At 37.8% G+C, this 21,605-nt stretch overlaps 1 protein-coding gene across 3 annotated transcripts in view; it reads right to left on the bottom strand.

Annotated features, from left to right (window-relative positions):
* The window catches only part of TTC28 (tetratricopeptide repeat domain 28), an 866,848-nt gene that overhangs the window by 207,105 nt on the left and 638,138 nt on the right, over positions 1 to 21,605 (bottom strand). For all 3 annotated transcript variants that reach the window (XM_082244143.1, XM_082244144.1, XM_082244145.1), the window contains 5 exons: positions 15,255 to 16,596; positions 12,982 to 13,505; positions 8,521 to 8,630; positions 4,129 to 4,258; positions 482 to 700 (listed from right to left, as the gene is read on the bottom strand). In XM_082244143.1, the coding sequence (XP_082100269.1) occupies positions 482 to 700; positions 4,129 to 4,258; positions 8,521 to 8,630; positions 12,982 to 13,505; positions 15,255 to 16,596 (2,325 nt within the window). The remainder of the gene's footprint in view (positions 1 to 481; positions 701 to 4,128; positions 4,259 to 8,520; positions 8,631 to 12,981; positions 13,506 to 15,254; positions 16,597 to 21,605) is intronic.

Here is a 21,605-nt window from a genome sequence, read left to right as displayed (position 1 = left end):
ACAAAAAAAAATGAAAACAACTTGGAGTTAAAGTTCTCTACATTATTTGCATTAATTAAAATTCTTTGTGGTTTCCATTTGTGCAATTGCAATCTATGCAGCAAAACTAAGTTAATTTGCAATCCCAAGCGACCTCAATATACTCCTGGCCTGCTGAGTCTGGGATCGTTTCAGTTCCTCAATAGCCAATCTGTATGAGGTCTTAGTTTTTATTCCAACTGAGCATTTTCATGTCGAGTCAGCATTTTATTTCAAGCCACAAATGTTCAGTTCAACAGTTTAATTATTAAGAGAACAGGGCTTGAGAAACTGTAGAAAAAGGTGTCATAATTTAGACATTCAATTATCCATAGCTTGATCTAGATCTAAATTTTAAAAGACAAAAAATGCATTTTTGCTTTTTTAACTCATTCACAATGATATTCTTTATGGTGCTGTGATAGCTAGAATTGCAAATAATAAAATATATTTCTTCTCTCACCTGAACCAGGTGCCAGTAACCAGCTGTAAAGATAACCAGCAGCTAGTGAGTAGTAGAGCACCAATCCTCGCTGGCTATTAATTGTCTCCAGGATTTGGTCAATTGTCACAGGAGAGTAAGGGTCAGAATCTTGCTGGCCAGTTTGTCGCTCAACAAGAAGGTCTGCAAAAGCTCGAGTTCTTCCTCTCTCTGCAACTGCCAAAGCTTCATCATGATGTCCTGCAGAATATATTAAAATTTCATAAACATACTGTACATGGTAAACCAATTAAAGTCAACCACCACAATCATTATGTTAGCCTCAGAAAAAGGCTAAAAATAGAGGAAAATAAGTATAAGAACATTTTTGACTACAGTTCTGCAAATCTTGTCCAGCAACTGGCAAAGCACTTAGTATAAAATAAAGCTACTAACACAGAAAATGGGATGAGTTTACTGAAGTCAGTAAGTTCAAAAATGAAAGGTGTGGGATTTTTCTGCAAAGGGGTCCGCAATTAAGGATATATCGCAGTGATTCAATTAAAGATGGCTTAGCAGAGGTGTTATTTGCCCAAGATTTTTTTTGGGAAATATGTAATCAGGGTAAATTCCTATTTAAAATTGTTTCTGCTTCTTGGCCACATAATTTCAAGGTAGGTGCATTCCAGGCATAGGTTGCATATGTACTTCACTAGTATGTGGGAGTTGGATTACTATTTGGGTTCCCTTACTATTATACCGTAATTAATTTGGTAAATATTTATTTTTTCATTTTGGATAAGTAGGGAATGGTTAAACAGAGTGTGAGTTGAAACCTCTTTAAAGTGAGGTTAAATGTGAGGTTAAATGTGAGGTTAAATGTCCCTTTTTAGAAGACTTCCCCTTCCATTCCTTTTCTAGTGATAACTCAAAATGTAGGATTTTCCTTCACTTCTGTCCCATGACAATAGTCAACAAGACAAAGCAATGTGGTAAAACATGAACAACAAAAACAAAAACCTAAACAAATGCTAGAATGAGGCAATGTTTAGAGATTTTCAGTGGGTCATTCAAATTACCACTGGGCACACTAACTCCGATTTAGCAACACTCCACTAAACAGGGACACTCAGCAAAAAACACGTTGAGAATCTACGTATATACGATTCAATGGCAGCATTAAGCAAACATCCAAGAGTCCAAAGTTTTTAAAATTAGTTCAAAGCAGAAAAATCCAGGGGCAAATCAGGCTCAGGAATGTCTAGTGTTAAAATGGACTTGTGATGCCAGATGGATAACCAGATAACCTGATAGATCTGGTGGTGACTACGAGCAGTCGTGCTGAAACAAAATATGCAGATCTAGCCAACCACTGTCACTATTTGGAAACCTGTCCCACAGAAATGTCATCCAGCCAATGCTTCACCAAGTACATGAAGTCAGGAAGTGCCTTGAGGAAACTAAGTAGATCAGCAGCGCTTACTTGCAAAAAAACATATAAATAAAGTAAAAAAAGTTGTTTCTTAAAAAAAGAAAATGGCAATTGTTTACAATACACAGTGTTGTCATGTTATTTACTGCCATCCTAGTAGGGTTTAGATCTACTTCAAAGGGAAATTCCACTTTCGTGGGGGAAAAAAGATAGCAAAAAAAGAAAAAATAATATAGCATATGCAATTGCGACACAAGTCATATCGTAATTGAATGTTATAAAAAGTTACCTTTCCTTTTCAATCTGCAACTGCTGCAATTTTTGGAAAATGCTATGCAATATGACTACCTGGAGCTGTTCTGTATACAGAATGTGTACTGACCACACCCCAGAAACACCATTTCCTGCTTGGGTGATTGGCTCACTGATTTTCCTAGAAGTCTGCCTAAGATACAAGTCAGATTTCAGGCATCCCCTGCAACAAAAATGTTCCTATTGGGAGTATCTCCCCAAAAAAAGACACGTCTAAAGGGATGCAGGCCCAGCAGATTTCCTCATCAGTGCTCTGCAGCTACGCAGCTGACTGATAATTATGAAACCACTCCCATTAGACCCACTCAGCACAGAGAGACAGAGGAAAAAACTGTGATTTCTTTAGAATAACAAAAGGTAGGAATCTGCAACAAAGGTTGTTATAACGCTTGTAATGTACATGTATTACCCAGAGGGGAATGTTTTTTTCTCAACAAAAGTGGAGTTACGCTTTAAAATTTCCTCCTCACCCATTAATGCTACTAGTAAACAAAGGAGCCCCTCCCCCATACAAAAGCAACTTAACATGTCAACATACTATAAATCTATAACAATGCAAGCTAATAACATTTTAATGCGATACTATGCTGGTAGCCAAAAAACAATCTATCAAAGCTTGTTTTACTGGTCTAAATCTGGAATGAATCAAGTGTTACCATGTTTTAAAGAACATTTCTGGGTTTCTTTCAGTATTTACAGGTGCCCTGAGTCATTTTACTTAAAAAAAGACACTTTTCCTGCTACTACTTCCAAATTAGGGGCTAAACATTTCTGTCTCCTTATTCAGGAAAGCTGAAGGCCTTTTTAATAACTATATTTAGTTAACATTGTGAATTATATACTGAAACCCAATATGCAAATATGTTTTTTCTACAAGGTTACTGCTGTACAAAAATCAGAGAGCATCTTGCTTTGCCTTCATTTTTCTTTTTCATATCTCAAGTATGTGAACATTGTGGCATGCTCAAAATCTCATCCATCAATTTCCCCTAAACTTTTAGACTAAACTTACTTACTTACTTACTCTTATGTTAATTTCACTTTTTAGTCAAAAATCAGCCACTAACTCCATCTCTAACTACTCTACTCTGGTGCCTTGAAATCATGATTGAAAGGGTAGAGATGTCTTTGGGATGTGAGCCCTATCTTCTCCTTCTATGTTGTCCAATATGGTTGCATCCAACTATGGTGGCCACCTTCTGTATTTTCCTCTATTTATTTATGTGCCAACTGTCTAAGAGGCGACTTCCACTAACTTTGCATAGATTTACTCTCACTTCCTATTGTGTCTCCAAGACAAGAATTTAAAGAAAATCTTCCATATGGAACACACAAAAAACAGGGGTTTCTAACGATTTTCTACTCTATAGACTTGAGACATTTCAACGAGTTTATATCATATGCTTCCTACCGAGACAAAAAAGTGATATTTTACAAAACAGTCATTGTACTGAAAAACAAAAAACCCTACCATAAATCCAACTGCGACAAACAAATTACAGCTAGTGGTAGTCCCTCACATTGAATTGGACTTGTTTTGTAATATTGAGAATGTGCTGCTTGTCCAATTTATATTTTTGGTTGTGGCAGGAGATAGCCTGAGACCTGAATTTTGAGCAACACACATATAATCTAATAACGGCAACAACAAAATTCTTATTTTCCCGCACCAGACCTGCTTTCTTATTCATGATATGAGCAGAGAAGGCCAAATCCGCAGTAATGTAGCAGTCTAAAGGAATAATGGTCCCTGATAATGTGATTTAGGGAAAGGTCCACAAAGTCAGCTACAGTTATCATTCTTTTGCTGTTAACAACCTCAGCTGAAGACAAATTCAGGTTTAATGATTTAAAAGCAGCAATGAGTTACACGTGTATGTCAAGTCCACTTTAACTGTCATGACAACAGTCCTTTTCCATGGCCAAATAATGTGCCTCTTCTTACCAAGACTGATGAGTACACGCTGAAGAGCCTGGTATGACGAGGTTTGCAGATCGAAGAGGGAGAGCTTATAATCAGTGCTGAGCTGGGCTTCGTGTCTTATTGTTTCAAATAACGCTGAAGCTCGGTAAAGCTGAAACCAGAGAAAACAGTTTGCTCATTAAATATTTGACAACCTGTCTTGTAATTGAAGCCTCCTTGAGGGATTGTGGCTATTTTGGTCACTTCATACCACTGTAATTAAACTGGAATTATGGAAGCTGCGCTAAAGAAAGAGCAGATGCTGTGGTATATTTATTTACAGTGTGCAGTATGTTTTCATTTTATGTATATTGATTATGCTACATTTCTGAAACATAAACCATAAAATGGCAGGAATGTTAAGTGAATACGCTCTATTCCTAGCTCAATATTTTCCACTACAGGAAAAGAAAAAGATTCAATGGAACACATGGGCCTAGTATGCTGCACGTGGAACACCATACAGGTACTTTTTTTAATGCTGAATACTATCTGAAAATGATTAGCATTTTTTTTTTCTAAAGATTGGGCCGGGGAATCTAATTATTGCTCAATATTTTCCACTACAGGAAAAGATAAAGATTCAATGGAACACATGGGCCTAGTATGCTGCATGTGAAACACCATACAGGTACTTGTTTAATGCAGAATACTATCTGAAAATGATTAGCATTTTTCTTTTTTTTTACTAAAGATTGGGTCGGGGAATCTGATTATTGCTCAATATTTTCCACTACAGGAAAAGAAAAAGATTCAATGGAACACATGGGCCTAGTATGCTGCACGTGGAACACCATACAGGTACTTTTTTTAATGCTGAATACTATCTGAAAATGATTAGCATTTTTTTTTTCTAAAGATTGGGCCGGGGAATCTAATTATTGCTCAATATTTTCCACTACAGGAAAAGATAAAGATTCAATGGAACACATGGGCCTAGTATGCTGCATGTGAAACACCATACAGGTACTTGTTTAATGCAGAATACTATCTGAAAATGATTAGCATTTTTCTTTTTTTTTACTAAAGATTGGGTCGGGGAATCTGATTATTGCTCAATATTTTCCACTACAGGAAAAGATAAAGATTCAATGGAACACATGGGTCTAGTATGCTGCATGTGAAACACCATACAGGTACTTGTTTAATGCAGAATACTATCTGAAAATGATTATCATTTTTCTTTTTTTTACTAAAGATTGGGCCGGGGAATCTGATTATTGCTCAATATTTTCCACTACAGGAAAAGAAAAAGATTCAATGGAACACATGGGCCTATTATGCTGCATGTGAAACACCATACAGGTACTCGTTTAATGTAGAAAATGAAATGATTAGCATTTATTTATTTATTTATTTATTTTACTAAAGATTTGGCTGGGGAATCTGATTATTTTAAATACTTAATCCTGTTCTAGGAAAACTTCAGTTTATTGAAAGGACAACTTTATTTTTATTGAAGCCCAGGTAGTAAAATAAGTACCCGTATCCCCACTTCTGAGTTCCTCTCCAGCTTCCATAGTACTAGCATACCACTCGAGTGAAGCGGGTGTGCATGCGCAGTTGGAACTGAATGTGACTGAGAGCTTTACCTGCAAAGGTTGTGTGGCACCAAGAATGAAGGGAAGTATTTTACCATCTGGGCATCACATAAGAGGCAAGGGGTATACAATAAAGGAAAACTTTATTAAAGTGAGGTTGTCCTTTAATGAAATCCTTTCTAACAACAGCATGTAGGTTGCCATTGCTGACCTCTTCTGAAAATGTTAAATGCATTGCTGTTATATTGCTGTTGGTGTTGTTACGCTTTTTTAAGTCTCTGAGCCGGAACAAGTATACAGATTAAGAGTTTAACTTCATTGAGATTTCCTTATCTGCATGTTCATTCTAGGTCAGCAATATAAAAAATATTAAACCCAGTGACGATCAGGCAGCTAGCATTTTCAATGGCAGAAGTCTAAAATTATACCATAAATAATCCTCTTGCTACAGTACGTTTCCTTTAAAATTCCCCTTATGGTATTTTAGTAGTCTTCTAAATACACCCTAAGTAAAATACACCTTAAGTAACGGGTGCAATAAAATGAACTATAATATCTGAGCTAAATGGAGCTAATCCAAGCCTGGCATTCTGCCAGAGGATTCACAAAAGCAGTACAATGCTTTGAAGACTATATTGTGACATTTATTCCTATAGGGATTCCATTAGACGGGTTTTTACAGCTCTAGTTGGCATACGCTCACCAAAAACATTACATTCATTGCATCCATTTGGTATCCTTTAGGAAAGATGTCACAAAAAAAGTAAAAGAAAACAAGAGGATGACTTCACTACAGCCACTACACACCAAAGACACTTGGATATAGGTTTTAGGAGGGCATAGTCAGTTCAGTCTCATGGCGCTTTGATGCTTGTAAAAAATACATGTTACATGCTTTCAGAAATACAGTATTTTGAAATTCTGGGAAATCTTTGTGATTTTGATTTATATTGATCAATGAAAGACACTTTATACACTGAGCACTTGTAAATGCTACAAAAAGAAACATCACACAAATGAAATGTAAAAAAATCATAGCAACCTTAGAAGTGTAACCGTGGGAACACAGATGATGTTGTCCCATCATTATCAACAGAAGATCATATACTGTACATAGGTACATAGATACATAGTTAGTCTGAAAAAACACACATGCCCATCTACCAATAGAAAAAAAAAAAATTTACAAATAGAAAACCTCCATATACACAACCCTACACCTGCAGTTGATCCAGAGGAAAGAAAACAAATCCCAATAAAGCATAATCCAATTTGCTCCAGTGGGGGGAAAAAATTCCTTCTGGATCCCCCAGGGGGGGGCAATCAGATTTTCCCTGGATCAACTACCCCTGGTGCTAATATCTATAACTATAAGGTATACTGTTTTATTTTGTGAATTAGTCCTATACAATCTACTGAGCTCTTGAAGGAGTTCCATATTTCCACAGCTCTTACTGTGAAGAAGCCTTTTATGACCAAACTTAGAAACAACCCTTAAAAAGACAACTGAATGAACTTGGCAAATTATGCTTTCTTTTATGTCTATGTGTTTAAACCAAGTCATGGCTTTTTTGGCAATCGTTTCTGCACTGTGCCTTTGGGGGCCCTCCCTGACCATTTTAGGTCTCAGAAGACTGGCTAACCCTACTGTGAAGAGTGGGATGCAGAGATTTAACTGCACTACCTGCAAAAGATGGGATACTGAAACTGACAGTTAGGGCAGGTTCACATGTGTGCAATGTGAATTTGGCACGTTTTATGGGTGTTTTACACAAGTTTTTAGGCACACATCCACTGAACTCTATGCATGTTGCATCCTTGATGCGCTTTCATCAAAACACAGGATCTAATAGAGTTTGATGCCAGTGCGTCTAAAACACTGCGTAAAACATGCATAAAAATGCGAAGCACCAAAAAATGCACCATACACGTGAAATGGATCACAAAAGATACAAAAATTCTGTCATTTTGACATTTATTGACACAATAATGGCGTCATCTCAAAACTTGGTGCACACACTATAACTGCACAGAAAAAAAAGATTCTAAAAACACTAGAGTGTTTAAAGCTGAATTTCAGGCTAACAGCTAAGTACACAGATGAATACATATATGAGAGTTGTTTTATCTGCCCTGGATTTGTGCTTGTGTCTATCGAGTTCCGAGCATTACACAACCCATTCACACAGCACAGTCAGATGTATGACACCACTTGCAGATAAAGCATACAGTGGTGCCCCCATGTCCACCCCCAGCCTGAAAGAACAATGAAACAATAGAAGCAGACAGTTGTGGTCATCCCACTGCTTACTCAGATCTCTCCCCCTCTGAGCATGCTCCTTGTCAGCACATTTGCTTGCAGGACACCTGGTTGTCTCCTGACCAGGTCTACAGTGCTGCTGTACAGAAGATTACAAAGGGCTGATATTAAGTCAAGTGCATGAACCTACACTAGCCATATTAAAAAACATACATGTACTGATGTATTAATAAATGTAGGACTGCATAGGCATGTGTCTTTTATGTCTGCCTGGAGTTCAGCTTTAAAACGAATTTCTGACTGGTTGTTTGGTAAACCCATGGCAGCCAATAACATTTTAGTTTACTGTAATTAGATGTGTAAAAGATTACTTGAAATGAGTTGTTATGCACTACTTCAAACAATATCACCCCTCTTTAAAATATGCTTCATAATTAGCATATATCTGTTTTGACCACATTTGACCATATTTTCATTTTCTAATCAGGTTTATGTCGTTTTATGCAGAGTAAAACATATTTTAATATTTCTCTCATGCAGATTTCTGGTTTATTGAATGATATGGGCACTAACCTGGTGTTGAGCTTCTTCCAAATTTCCACTAGCCCAAAGAGAGAGTCCAAGGCGATGTCTAATTTTGGCTTCATCCTCTCTACGGGACAGCTGTTCTGCTAACCTCAAACCTTTGTACAAGATAAAAACAGAGAGAATGTAAGGTAATGACTAAGGCTGACCATAGACACCTCAAATTTTGGGTGATTCCTGCTGAACTGACCACAGTTTAAGCCATGGTAGACATGAAAAGAAAACCAAAGGGACAGAGCTGGGTGGGAAACCATTGACTATTGTCACTGTTCAGCAACACCATTGTATTCAGGCAGCCTGAATACAACAGCAGGCAGTGGAGATTCCTCCACTAATGCTGTTAGTGTGGATAGGGGAATCGTTTGATTTTCTGCACAAGGTTATATTAAGCCGTGTATGGCTACTTTAAAGTATAACTAAAGACAAAACTTTTTTTTTAGTTTTGGATAGAGTGGGGAGGGATAAGAAAGCTTGACAGTTTTTATTGCTGTCTGTTCCTGGGAGATTCACCCTCTCTGTTTGTCCTGTTTACCATTATCATTAACCTCCCTGGCAGTATGATTATTTCTGATTTTAGGTGCTTAAAATGGTACAATTATTTTGCATGTAATTCTTAAGGACGAGCAGCTCAAACCAACTATTTACATATGATTTTATTTTTACTGTGCGTTCTTCTTTATAACATCTCGGTTATGATAAAGTTTGAAACACAAAATCATAAATTATAACATAATAAATAACTATATATACGTTAAAGTATATATATATATATACATAAAGTACAGTAAAACTGCAGGCAAGGGCAGTGGGGGGCAAACGAAGCTCAATTTATTTTATTTAGTAATGTAATCCAATAGGATTACAATATATCAATATGTTTGTGTGTTTTACTTTTTGAATTTGCCGCCGGTTCCACCCCCCAGCAATGCGACGCTCGCAGGGAATGGAAGCCGGGGGAAAAAAGCATCAGGCGGAAGATCCGGCTGCCGTACACTGCCGGAATACATCGCGGGATCCTGGGGACAAGGTAAGTAACCTCTTCCAGGATCCAGCGATTTCAAGTGTGGCTCGGGGGTTACCACTAATGGCACACTCGGGGATACCGCCAGGGAGGTTAAAGTGAAAGTACAAGAAAATCCCACATTTGGGTTGTCCCAAGAAAAGTAATAGAGGGAAAATCTTCCAATGGGGACACTAGTTCTGGTGGCCAGGGGGTCCCCAAGGAATTTCTTTAATTTGCAGGGATTTCCCCTCACTTCCTGTTTGTCTATGGGACAGGAAGTGAGGGAAAATCTCCGTAATGAGACACAGTTGGCAGACAAAAAAACCTGATAGGGGATATAACCTTCCCTTACTCTATCCAAAATGAAAAAAAAAATTTTTGCCTATAGTTCTACTTTAAGTAATAATTTCCCTTGATGACATACTGCAGATAGTGATATACTATTTATCACTTTTAACTCCCACTGATTTTGTATTGCTTCCATAAAGAGTACATTAAAGCAGGGTAAGCAAGGATCAAAATACAGCCGGTTCAGCAAGGATCATCCAAAATGTGATTTGCGTGCAGCCCTTCCTGTTTGAGAGAAGCCAATCATTAGATTGGCTTCTGTTAAACTGACTCACTGGAAAATTTGATCAGCGGCTTGCAGCCAGTCAGCTAATTAGTGTATTCTGACAGCAGGGCGTCTCCACTGTGAAAATACAATGTCCAGATGGGGGTGGGAGTATTCCTGCATCCACCTTACTTGGGGGATGATTAATATTCTGCCCAATAGAATGCGGTAATCCACACATATGCGTGTGCAATTCAAGGCTTTTACAATTTTTTAAGCAGTGTTTCTCCAAGATGAATGGCATTCAGAGAAGCTGAGCAAATACTCAGTGTGCATGAGACCTTACTCTGAACAGTGCTCCAGTTTGTACAATAATCTCAATACTGATGGTGCCTTGCTTTGGAGCTCAGTTTTAATGGGCCATCCAGAAATAAGTTTCTGGATGGCCCATTAAAAGTTGGAATGTTTCTATTATGTATAAATAATTGCTGGATTTTGTTGGTGTTGAAGTTAGTGAGGGGAACACAACTAGTAGCTTGTCTTTCAGCTGAAAGCAATGCCTGGCCCCTGTCCAATGCTGCCCATTACTTACAAATTCCCAGCTCCATTTCTGAAAGGGAAGAAAGCACCATGCACAGAAATTTGCAATTTTTATTGGCTAAGAGAGGCCAGTGAAGATTTTTCTACAAAGGTAGTTCTAAATGGATTTATCTTTTTAATTTGCAATGTAATTTTGTCTGCCTTTGGAATTTTTGAGAGGTTAAATGTGATAGATGTGAGTCTTATTTTAGCATTAATAACTATGGAACTATACCATGATGTGTGACCATAGTATAACATATAATAGTAGTAGCAATAGTGGGGCTATTTTCCATAACAGAAAATTAAATCAAGAGCATTGGACACTAATTACTTCTTGAAGAGTTTTCCCCTCACTGCCTTACATGTCTATGTGAAATAAGGGTAGAGGAAAGCCAATAGGGATACATACATCAGCAAATCAATTTCTTTTCCTTTTCTTTTTTTTTTTTTTTTTTTGGTAAAAAAGAATAGCAAAGCTCTATCAAATTTTAACTGTTATCTATGTGTCACTGGTGAGGAAAATTCTTCCCAACAGAGACACAAAAAGCAATTAAGGCCCTACTACAGCCCAAACTGTTACTTTTTTAATAGAGAAGAAAGTGTTAGAACTTCTGTCAAAATTATATTGCTGTGTTCCCATTTGGGAGACCTCCCTGCACCACCTGTCTATTTCTCAGACAGAACAGAAAGTCAGGGGAAGTCAAACAGCAGTAAAACCACATTTTCTAGTAGAGAGTGGGGAAAGTTCACAGACAGAACTTGGAACAATTCTAATTCTTAACCACTTAAGCCCCGGAAGATTTTACCCCCTTCCTGACCAGGGGGTATTTTGCAATTCTGCACTGCGTGACTTTAACGGACAATTGCGCGGTCGTGCGACACCGTACCTAAACGAATTTGACATCCTTTTTTTTCCCACAAACAGAGCTTTCTTTTGGTGGTATTTGATCACCTGTGCGATTTTTTGATCATGCGCTATAAACAAAAAAAGCGCCAATTTTGAAAAAAAACAATATTTTTCACATTTTTTTATATGAAATTCCCCCCAAAAAAATGTAAAAATCAAAATTTTTTAACATTTTCGGCCAATTTGTTTTATGCTACATATGTTTGGTAAAAAAAAATGCAAAAAACGTATTTTGATTGGTTTGCGCAAAAGTTATCGCGTTTACTAACAAAGGGAAAGATTTTTGTCATTTTTGTTGTTTTTGTTTTTAACGCGTAATGGCGGTGATCTGCGATTTTGTTTGCGGTACTGCGACATTGGGGCGGACAGATCGGACCCTTGACTGACATTTTTGACACTTTTGGGGTTACCAGTGACATTACTGCAGTAATCAGTGCTATACATATGCACTGTTACTGTAAAAATGCACTGGTAGTGAAGGGGTTAACTTTATTTGAGAGGGAGGGGCTGTGTGTGTCCCTAGGGGCGTGATTCTAACTGTGATTGGCTGTGGCTTAAGCTGTAGGAACAATGATCAACGGTCCTACATAGTAGAACCGTATGATCAGTGTTTCTACACAGGGGAGAATGACAGGCGGCTTGTTTACACTAGCCACCTGACTTTCTCCCTTTCCACCGACGATCGCAAAGTGACCGGCGGACATCGGGTCCGCCGGTCACACGCGCGGGGGGGTCCGTGACCGCGCGGGGGGGTCCGTGACCGAGCGGGAGCGCGCCTCCGGTGGCGCGCGCTCGCTCCCCAGAGCCTCACAGGCTAGTGAGGTATATATACGTCACTTTGACTGTGAGTGGCTGACCGCCACAGTATATCTACTTGCGGCGGTCGGCAAGTGGTTAAGAGTGCAGAGCAGACAAAGTGATCAGGAAATTATCAGCTCACTAGATTTCCATCAGGATCCACAGTTTTTTTCTTTGCACTCATTAAACAGATTAAAAAACACTTTCACCGGTATATTCAACAGACCAAAGTGGAGCAAATAGGGAAATTTCTGGTTAGGGTTCAGATACACTTTAAGCATCTCAAAGGAATAGGATATGTACCTGCATTTTTCTGTTTCTGCCCATTAATGCCAGCATTCAACTGGTAAACACAAACATTATATTTCTGTAACTTTAGAAGACCTATTTGTATAACCATGCTTTCCTACAAGCCCATCTTAGGATGTCACTTAAGCATATTATTTAAATTATTACATGTTGACCCATGCTCACAGCCAAAAGAGCCTACAATGGGCACATGCATATCAAAACTAGAGAGTGGAGCAATGGAAAAAGATAATATGTATTGTATATATAATGGAGCTTTCCTTCAACGTAGGTGATCTGTACCTGCCAATTACTTACCTTCTTGTAAGTACATTACTGCTTGGGAATAATTCTGTAAAGCATGATGAGTTCTTCCTAAACTACTATAGGCCACTGTCTTTGCTACCAGGTCATTCATTTCTGCTGCAATGCTAAGGTGCTGTTCCTGATAGACTACGGCTCTTTCAAAGTTACCCAGAGATTCATAAGTAAGTCCCAGATTTCCATAGGCTCGAGCTTGGCAAGATGGATTGTTAGTTTCTTCAGCTATCTGTAAGTCCAATTGATGGTACTGTAATGCAGTATCAAATTCTCCCATTTGTTGGTAGACTCCACCCAGACCACAGGCTGCATCACTCTCCAGTATCTGGTCTTTCATTTCTCTGGCAATGTTTAGTTGACGTTCTAGGCAGGATATTGCTTGCTCATAGTTTCCCAGCTGACTATGCAAATTTCCAAGTTCTCCATACGCCTGGGCTTTGTTTGATGTCTCTCCAAGTTCATGAGCAACCACAAGTCTCTTTTCAAAGCATACAAGAGACTGTTGTAAATTTCCCATGGACCTACAGCAATTAAGAAGAAATTGTGTTTAAAAAGCAAATGTGTCAACATATGAGCCACAGAGTAAACTATCATTTTTGAGTTACTGAACTAAACATCTTTGACTTATAAAGTACTAAAGTGTTAAAGTGACAAACTAGAATGTGACATACACTGTATATGAAAACATTTGTATAATATTTAATATGTAACATTAAGTGGTGCATATCTTAATATTTCAAAGTTGGAGCACAGACAAACCATAGCAATACAGGAAAGAAATAACACTTTTATTATGATTATATTTCCAAAGCTGAGAGTTATGATGTAGGAATTACATTATTGTTTCATTGTAACGTCTGTGCTTCATTCATAGCACATCAAAGGGGTGACATTTAATCTGAGTATGATATCAGTAAAAACAACCTTTTAAATTACAAGTAACCCATATCAGCCCTAATTGCCTTCTTCCTATCCTTTTCACAATGGCATCTATGTTTTTTTTTTTTATTTCCTTATTTTTTTAGGGGACAATGTATAATATTCCCATCATAAACATTCCTGGAAATTGGCAGAAATAAGTGTACTGTAGCAACTACCAGATATGAGCCATAGCCTTTGGCGAGAACCCACAGGAACCACACCTGGTCCCACTTACCAGTTTAGCCTGATAGACCCACATGCTATATGGATAAGGGGTCCACGAGATCTGGTAAGTCTGTTTGCCGTAGGGGAGTGGATCACTGAACACTGCATGAGAATTTTTGGGATTTCACCACTTCTGCACTGCAGCATTTTTCTTTGGAGGAACACCAAGGAACTTTCACTGGCCCTATGCATGTCACTTTATATATTTAAGTTGCACTGTTAGCACTTTACCTCTGAAACATTGCTGAGTCTTCACTGGCCACATGGCTCTTTGAACTTATATATATTATTTATACATTCAATGTTTTAGCACTATATGCATTTGTATGATTGTGAATTTTTTCTATTTCAGCTATGCACTATAGCACCTTAGGTTGTTTTGATCAACTTAGTGTTTTTATTCTTATTTGAATTCCATATTGTTAATATTTTAGGTTTTGCGCTGTGGCTTCTATATTTTATATAATTTTCACATTGTGATGAACAGCAGAAACCCATCATTGGTGTCAATATAAATTTTCAGCACAGGAATATCCTTATATTTGTTAACTACCATATACAGGTAACATCATAGAGCAAAGTATGTATAACAGCAGTATACCACAGATCTTTAAGATATAGTCCAAAAGTTTATTTAAGTGATCACATCACATTGTTTTTTTATATTAAGTATTATGAGGTTATTGCCTCTAAAAAATAAAAACTGCCTTAGATCCATAAAGGATTTACAGGTTCAGAACTTAACTTTGTAATCTCTGCATAGTCTCTCCTACATATATTCCTGGGGTTCTGATACAGATTCTTATTACACTCCTGCTCACTGAACCAACATCCAATCCAAACTCTGCTCTTTTCACCCTGAACGTATCAAGTAGCAGACACATCCGCTGAGAGGTTTATTCACCCTATTATCTTTACAGGTTTATGAAAGCTATAAAAACCTCACCATGAACTACCCACAATGTGTATATGTATTACTAATAGTGATTACAACTCCATGCTTCTGAAAATACTGCAAAAGGATTGCAATGAAAAAGTGTTCAACAAACATTTTGTGTATTGTTGTTAGGAAGATCTAGCATGCAGAAAGTATACCAATAATTTCCAAATATTCATTTCCATACCTGTGTCCATTTCCAAGTCCCCTGTATGCTTTGGACTGATCTTGAAGGCGGTTCAAGCTCTGAGCCACAGATAAATACTGCTCATAATATTTTATTGCTTCTTCATAGTCTCCAAGGGCATCATAACAATCTCCCAAGTTTCCATATGCACGACCTCTGTCAAGGATAGAATCATTTCCACTCAACTGTTGTAGCATAGCTAACTGTTGTTCAAAATAACCAATAGCCTCCTCCATGACATTCATGTTCATTTTAGTGATGCCCATATTCCCATACACCTGAGCTTCTATTGCAGGGTCTTTAAGCTTTTGCCCCAGCTCAAGCTGTTCCTCGTAGCATTTGAAGGCCATAGTATACTTCTCAAGAGACATATATACAGCAGCAAGGTGACCATGAGCTCTGCATTCTCCTGGCAATTCATTTAATTCTTGGAAGACCTCAAGCTCCTGTGTATGATATCCCAATGCTTTGTCATATTTTTGTATCATTCTGTAAGCACTACCTAAAGCAGCATAAGCACTAGCCTCTAGCCGCCTGTCCTTGACTTGATGAGCTAAACCTAGTTGCTGTTCGTAAAATTTTATTGCACCATTTACATCTTTCTTAGCAACAAAAATATCGCCAAGGTTCCCAAGAGCACGGAACTTGGCTTGAGAATTATTCAAAGACTGTGCCAATGACAAAAGGTATTTCTGGCATTCTTCAGCTTTATTATAGTTCATTAGTGCCTTAAATGCCAGGCCCAAGTTACAGTATGCCTTAGCTTGGCTTAGTTTGTCATGGAGATCCTTTGCTAATGCCAAATCCTGTTCATAGTATTTTACAGCATCCTGGTAATTTCCTAGGCAATAATAGGCATAGCCAAGATTGTGACACACTTTACCCTCTCCTTCCATGTCTTGCAGTTCAGGTGATATTCTCAAGTACTGTTCATAAAAAGGTACTGCTTGCATGTATTCACCTCGAGAACAATGGAAATTCCCAAGGTTGCTTAGAGCTCGAGCTTCACTCTGAATATCCCGTAGTTCCCGAGCAATGTTCAGATGGTTTTGGTAGTGTTGTAAAGCTCTATCATGAGCACCTAAAGCCTGATATGCAACAGCTAAATTCCCATGTGTAGAGGCTTGAGAAGCTCTGTCATTGACCTCCATTGATATCTGAAGTTCTTGCCGATGATATTTAACAGCCTGGTCATACATCCCAAGTGCATTGTAGGCATTCCCCATGTTACCATAAGCCCTGCCTTGAGCTGCATAATCGTTTAATTCCTGGGCAATCGAAAGGTGAGCCTTGTGTAATTTTAGTGCAGTATCAAAGTCTCCTTTCATCTGATGAATTATTCCTGTAAAGCAAAGCAACAAAACATTGATTTTAAATTAGCATATTTAATTACAGGAGAAATCATTTGTGACATTGTTTTTACATACAAGAAAAATGTGTAAAATGATTATTTTATGGTTCCCTTGAAACACATACTGAAAGAGTAATTTATCTTACTGCTTCATCTAGATACCTAATTATCTTTCTGAATTTCAGTCCAAAAATCTTTCAAATGCATAATTCAGTTTATTTAAGAATGCTGTAGAGTACATATGATCTATTTCAGAATGTGTTTACATGTAGAGCAGCACTTAGTGGCCGGTTCACACCAGAGCCGTTGTGGTGTTTTGGTGGTGTTGCAAGGAAAATAACATTGGCGGCAATTGGTGTTGTTCACACCCATGCAGTGCACTGAGATAAAATGATGACTGTATCGTTTTTCCACAACACATCACTGTAGCAATGTTGTTCAGTGCATCCCACCACAATTCAATAAAGTTTAACCTAAACAAAAAAAGAATGTTTCCCCTTCCTATCACCATCTTGTTTTTGTACACTACACTCAATTAGCAACCAGGACGGAAGTGATGTCACAGGAAATAACACACCATAAGATAATGCAGCTCAATGCAGCACAAGATACACACAATCAAACCGCAAGTGAATGATTGCAAAAGCATTGGAAACATGCATTGAAAAGTTACATAAAGCATTTTAACACGTCTCAGCCGAAATGCCTTAATGCTTGCGCTGTGGTGTGAACCTGCCCTAAGAAATCAGGATGCTATCATGACATTGTGATTATTTTAAATAATCTCATGTTTAGTGTCAGCATGTCTAGTGGTTGCAAATAAATAAAGATCGAGCTTAACCACTTAAGCCCCGGAAGATTTTACCCCCTTCCTGACCAGGGCCTATTTTGCGATTCGGCACTGCGTGACTTTAACGGACAATTGCGTGGTCGTGCGACGCTGTACCTAAACGAATTTGGCGTCCTTTTTTTCCCACAAAGATAGCTTTCTTTTGGTGGTATTTGATCACCTGTGCGATTTTTTGATCATGCTCTATAAACAAAAAAAAAAACATCAATTTTGCAAAAATAACAATATTTTTCACATTTTTTTATATGAAATTCCCCAAAAAAATGTAAAAAATCAAAATTTTTTAACATTTTAGGCCAATTTTTTTTTTACCATATGTTTGGTAAAAAAAATCGCAAAAAGCGTATTTTGATTAGTTTGCGCAAAAGTTATTGCGTTTACTAACAAAGGGAAAGATTTTTGTCATTTTTGTTGTTTTTTTTTAATGCGTAATGGCGGCGATCTACGATTTTTTTTGCGGGACTGCGACATTGGGGCGGACAGATCGGACCCTTGACTGACATTTTTTACACTTTTGGGGTTACCAGTGATATTACTACAGTAATCAGTGCTATACCTATGCACTGTTACTGTAAAAATGACACTGGCAGTGTAGGGGTTAACTTTTTTTGAGAGGGAGGGGTTAAGTGTATCCCTAGGGGCATGTTTCTAACTGTGATTGGCTGTGGCTTGATGTGTAAGAACAGTGAAAAACGGTCCTACATAGTAGAACTTTTTGATCATCATTTTTACACAAGGGAGACTGACCGGCGGCTTTGTTTACACTAGCCGCTTGCCTTTCTCCCGCTGTCACGGACGATCGCGAGTGTCCGCCGGGCACACACGCGGGGGGGTCCGTGACGGAGCGGGAGCGCGCATCCGGCGGCGCGCGCTCGCTCCCAAAACCCTTACAGGCTAGCGACGTAGCCCTACGTCGCTTTGCCTGTGAGGGGCTCACTGCCGACGTAAATAGTCGTGCGGCAGTCGGCAAGTGGTTAAACTAGTTGCCATTTTCCAGAAATTCCGATAGGAAAGAAAATGTATCTAAGCTTGTGTGATTGCTCAGCAGTATTTTATTTGTGCCATATTGTTCACTGCAGCCTTGGTATAGGTGTTGGATCTCCAATGCTTTACCAAGTCTGTAGAGTTGCCAAATAACTCTTGTTAGGAAGTTAAGAAGTTATAGTCAAATACAAAAATGTGCTTTTGACGTCAAGACAGCTTTCTACTTCTTTCTCAGGATTTATGTAAAAAATAAATGTGCCGTTTTCTTAAGGTAAATGGAGATGTCTTTAAGTAGAATAGAGAAAGTTCATTGAGAAACATGAATGTTCATTTGGCTTAGTAAATAAGCAATGCTTTGTTGTAAAAAAAAATGTTTTTTGCACATTTTCTCTGCAATGTGAATATTCTCTACTGTTTTAGTAAACCAACCCCAGTGCATTGGTTCCTTAGAAAATAATCCTAGTAATGGAAAATGTAAAAACAATCAGGCTTATTTAGGCAAAGAACAGTTTTTTTTAAAGTACAGCAACTGATAGAAACCAATTAGCAATGATCTTTTAGTGTTCTTTTATTGTTCTGATTGCCCTAAACCACCGAAAACTGACATTTAATTGGTTGTTACTCCACTCATATGCTGTAACAGCCTTTGTAAGTAACGATATAGAAAGAAACATCAACACTTAGCCTTTGATAATGTATTTTAATGAAGAACTTTGAAAATGCACAATATTATTCTTAAATAAGGAGTTGATAATATCCAAAAATACTCGCCAAAAACACTCTTATCTCTACTCCTTGCAATGGGAGCGCACTTAATACGTACACCTTTATGTGACAACCTGAAAACATGTTTGTCTATACCCATTACCTCCAATAAATCATGCTGCCTGACAGCAGTGCTTGCATAAGCAGAATATGGGAATCAGTATTGCATCACAATAGCTGAGCTTTCATTTCCTACTTTACACTTTTTCAGCAATGCCATGCTGAGAAGATGGTGTGGTCTTCCTAGCTTTTTTTTTTTTAGATGGTTTTTACACTGTGTGCCCATAAGGAGCACATGAAGGTGTTCAGAGATATTAAAAAAAAACAGGCCATTGTATAATGTGTGATCCAAATATCAGAGCATTCATTTTGCTGTACAAACATATGTATATACATCAGTTGTTGAACCTATACACTTATTACTATGGAGAAGAGAAGAAAAACATTCACTCAAATGATGAAATCCATCATGGCCAATCAGCATTTTAACAATAAAAACTCAGCAAATGTGTGGGGGAAAGACCTACAGACATAAAAACATTCCCTGACCGATCAAGAAATGGCTCAATCAGGAAAACATTCTCTAATTTCTGCAATTACCTGAAGTGGTACATTTCCACATAGTAATTTTGTGACACTTTACTGTGCATATATGACCTGTATATGTAAATATGGCCTAATTGAGTTCTTCTTTAGTCAAAGCTGTCAATAAAAGGTTGCACTTTTGTTGTACATACTAGGACCTTTTTTATAGTTATTTTGATATTTTACATAAATCTGCTTCAAGGACTATAATCCTTCTTACATGAGAAAAATGTCTATATTCTGCATGACAGGTCATATTCACATGAAACAATATTATAGGCTTAGCATTTTTCTTCTACTGTTTGTCCAGAGATGCGTGGTAAGTCACAAGATTCCGAAGATTACTGTTCTTTATGTAGAAGTGCCTTTTCAACCAAATATTTAATTATGGACACTACTCCAAACATAAAATTCAGAAATTTTTCTTTTGGACATACTGTTTGTATTTATGAAGCTTGTACAAGGCGTAATGTAGACTTGGTGGTGTATCATCTACTATGCTCTTCATTTCTCAGTCACTATTCATGCTATTATGCCACTAAAAGCCTTTTTTAAGCAAAAGGTTCCATTTATATTATTCTGAATGCATAAACACTATTATGAACCTCATCTTTGACACTCTTTTCCATACTTCTTCGGGTTTTCAAATGCAGTGTTATAATTGTAGCTTCCTACTGCTGTCTCTGTAAATCAAAAGGTGACGTAATTATGCCTCCCAGGTAAATAAACACTCTGAGTTAAATATTTTCACAGTCAATATTGGACTGTCCAGGAAAACCATGCAAACCCATGTTGAACCAGCTATTATTTAATCATGACAGTTGTTTGCCTTAAGATCTTATATAAAAAGAACTAAATTTCATAAAATACCTGACAAAAATGTCATATGAAGAAAAATAAGTGTGCCATATTCCACCATCCATGAATATTTGCTTGCACATAGGGATGCCCCTTTATACAAAACTGACTGTACATAACAGCATAGTCATAAGTTGCCAGGATTTAACCTGACCAGAAAGCCCAGCACTAGGTCTAATGTCTCGTCCACACGTTCAGATAATCGTACAAAAATAATCGCTTTCGACTTGATCGCACGATAATCTGATCGTTAGTACACAGCTTTCGACAGCCGATCACGACAGTTCGTCCAACAAAATCCGAAGGGACAAACACGAAAACTTCTGTCATACGATAGCCTAGCGAATGACAATCGTTTATTCAGTACAGCATGCCTCCGCTAAAAATCGATCGACAAAGACCACGCATGATCAGAAACACAAAAATAACCCAGAAAAGGCCTGGCTGCCATTGTTTCTGTTTTGCACCATCTGATACGTAGCTAAGCAACCAGGAAACTTTTCCAGAATCGTATGAAAAAAATCCTACGTTTATATGCATTGTTGAATTCGATATTACTATCATGCAACAAAATGCGAACGATAAGTCGTCCGATTATCTGAACGTGTGTACGAGACATTAGCCTGATGACTGCTACTAAAGACTGAAGATCCAGATTTAGAAAAAACAGAAGAAGGATTGTTCCTTTCCTGATTTATTCAGCTGGGTGTGTAATCTCAGATCCTGCTATTCGGGTCTGTATCCACAGCACAGCTGTAAACAAGCTGGCTGAAACTTGGAGGTACCAGATGTCTGCTTATAACCTGCTAGCTGGAAGTATGAAATATGTGTTTGCAATATTTCAGGTTTACCTGTAAAATGTTTTTTTTTGTTCTCCTAAATTCAATAGAGAAGTAAAGAAAATATATAAAAAGTGTTAGAAAATTGCCTTAAAGGACTGCTATCACTGTCCAAAAAA

The sequence above is a fragment of the Pelophylax lessonae genome, assembly GCF_965119305.1.
Source record: "Pelophylax lessonae genome assembly, chromosome: 1".
NCBI lineage: Eukaryota > Metazoa > Chordata > Amphibia > Anura > Ranidae > Pelophylax > Pelophylax lessonae.
This window is presented reverse-complemented; position numbering and strand designations above follow the sequence as displayed.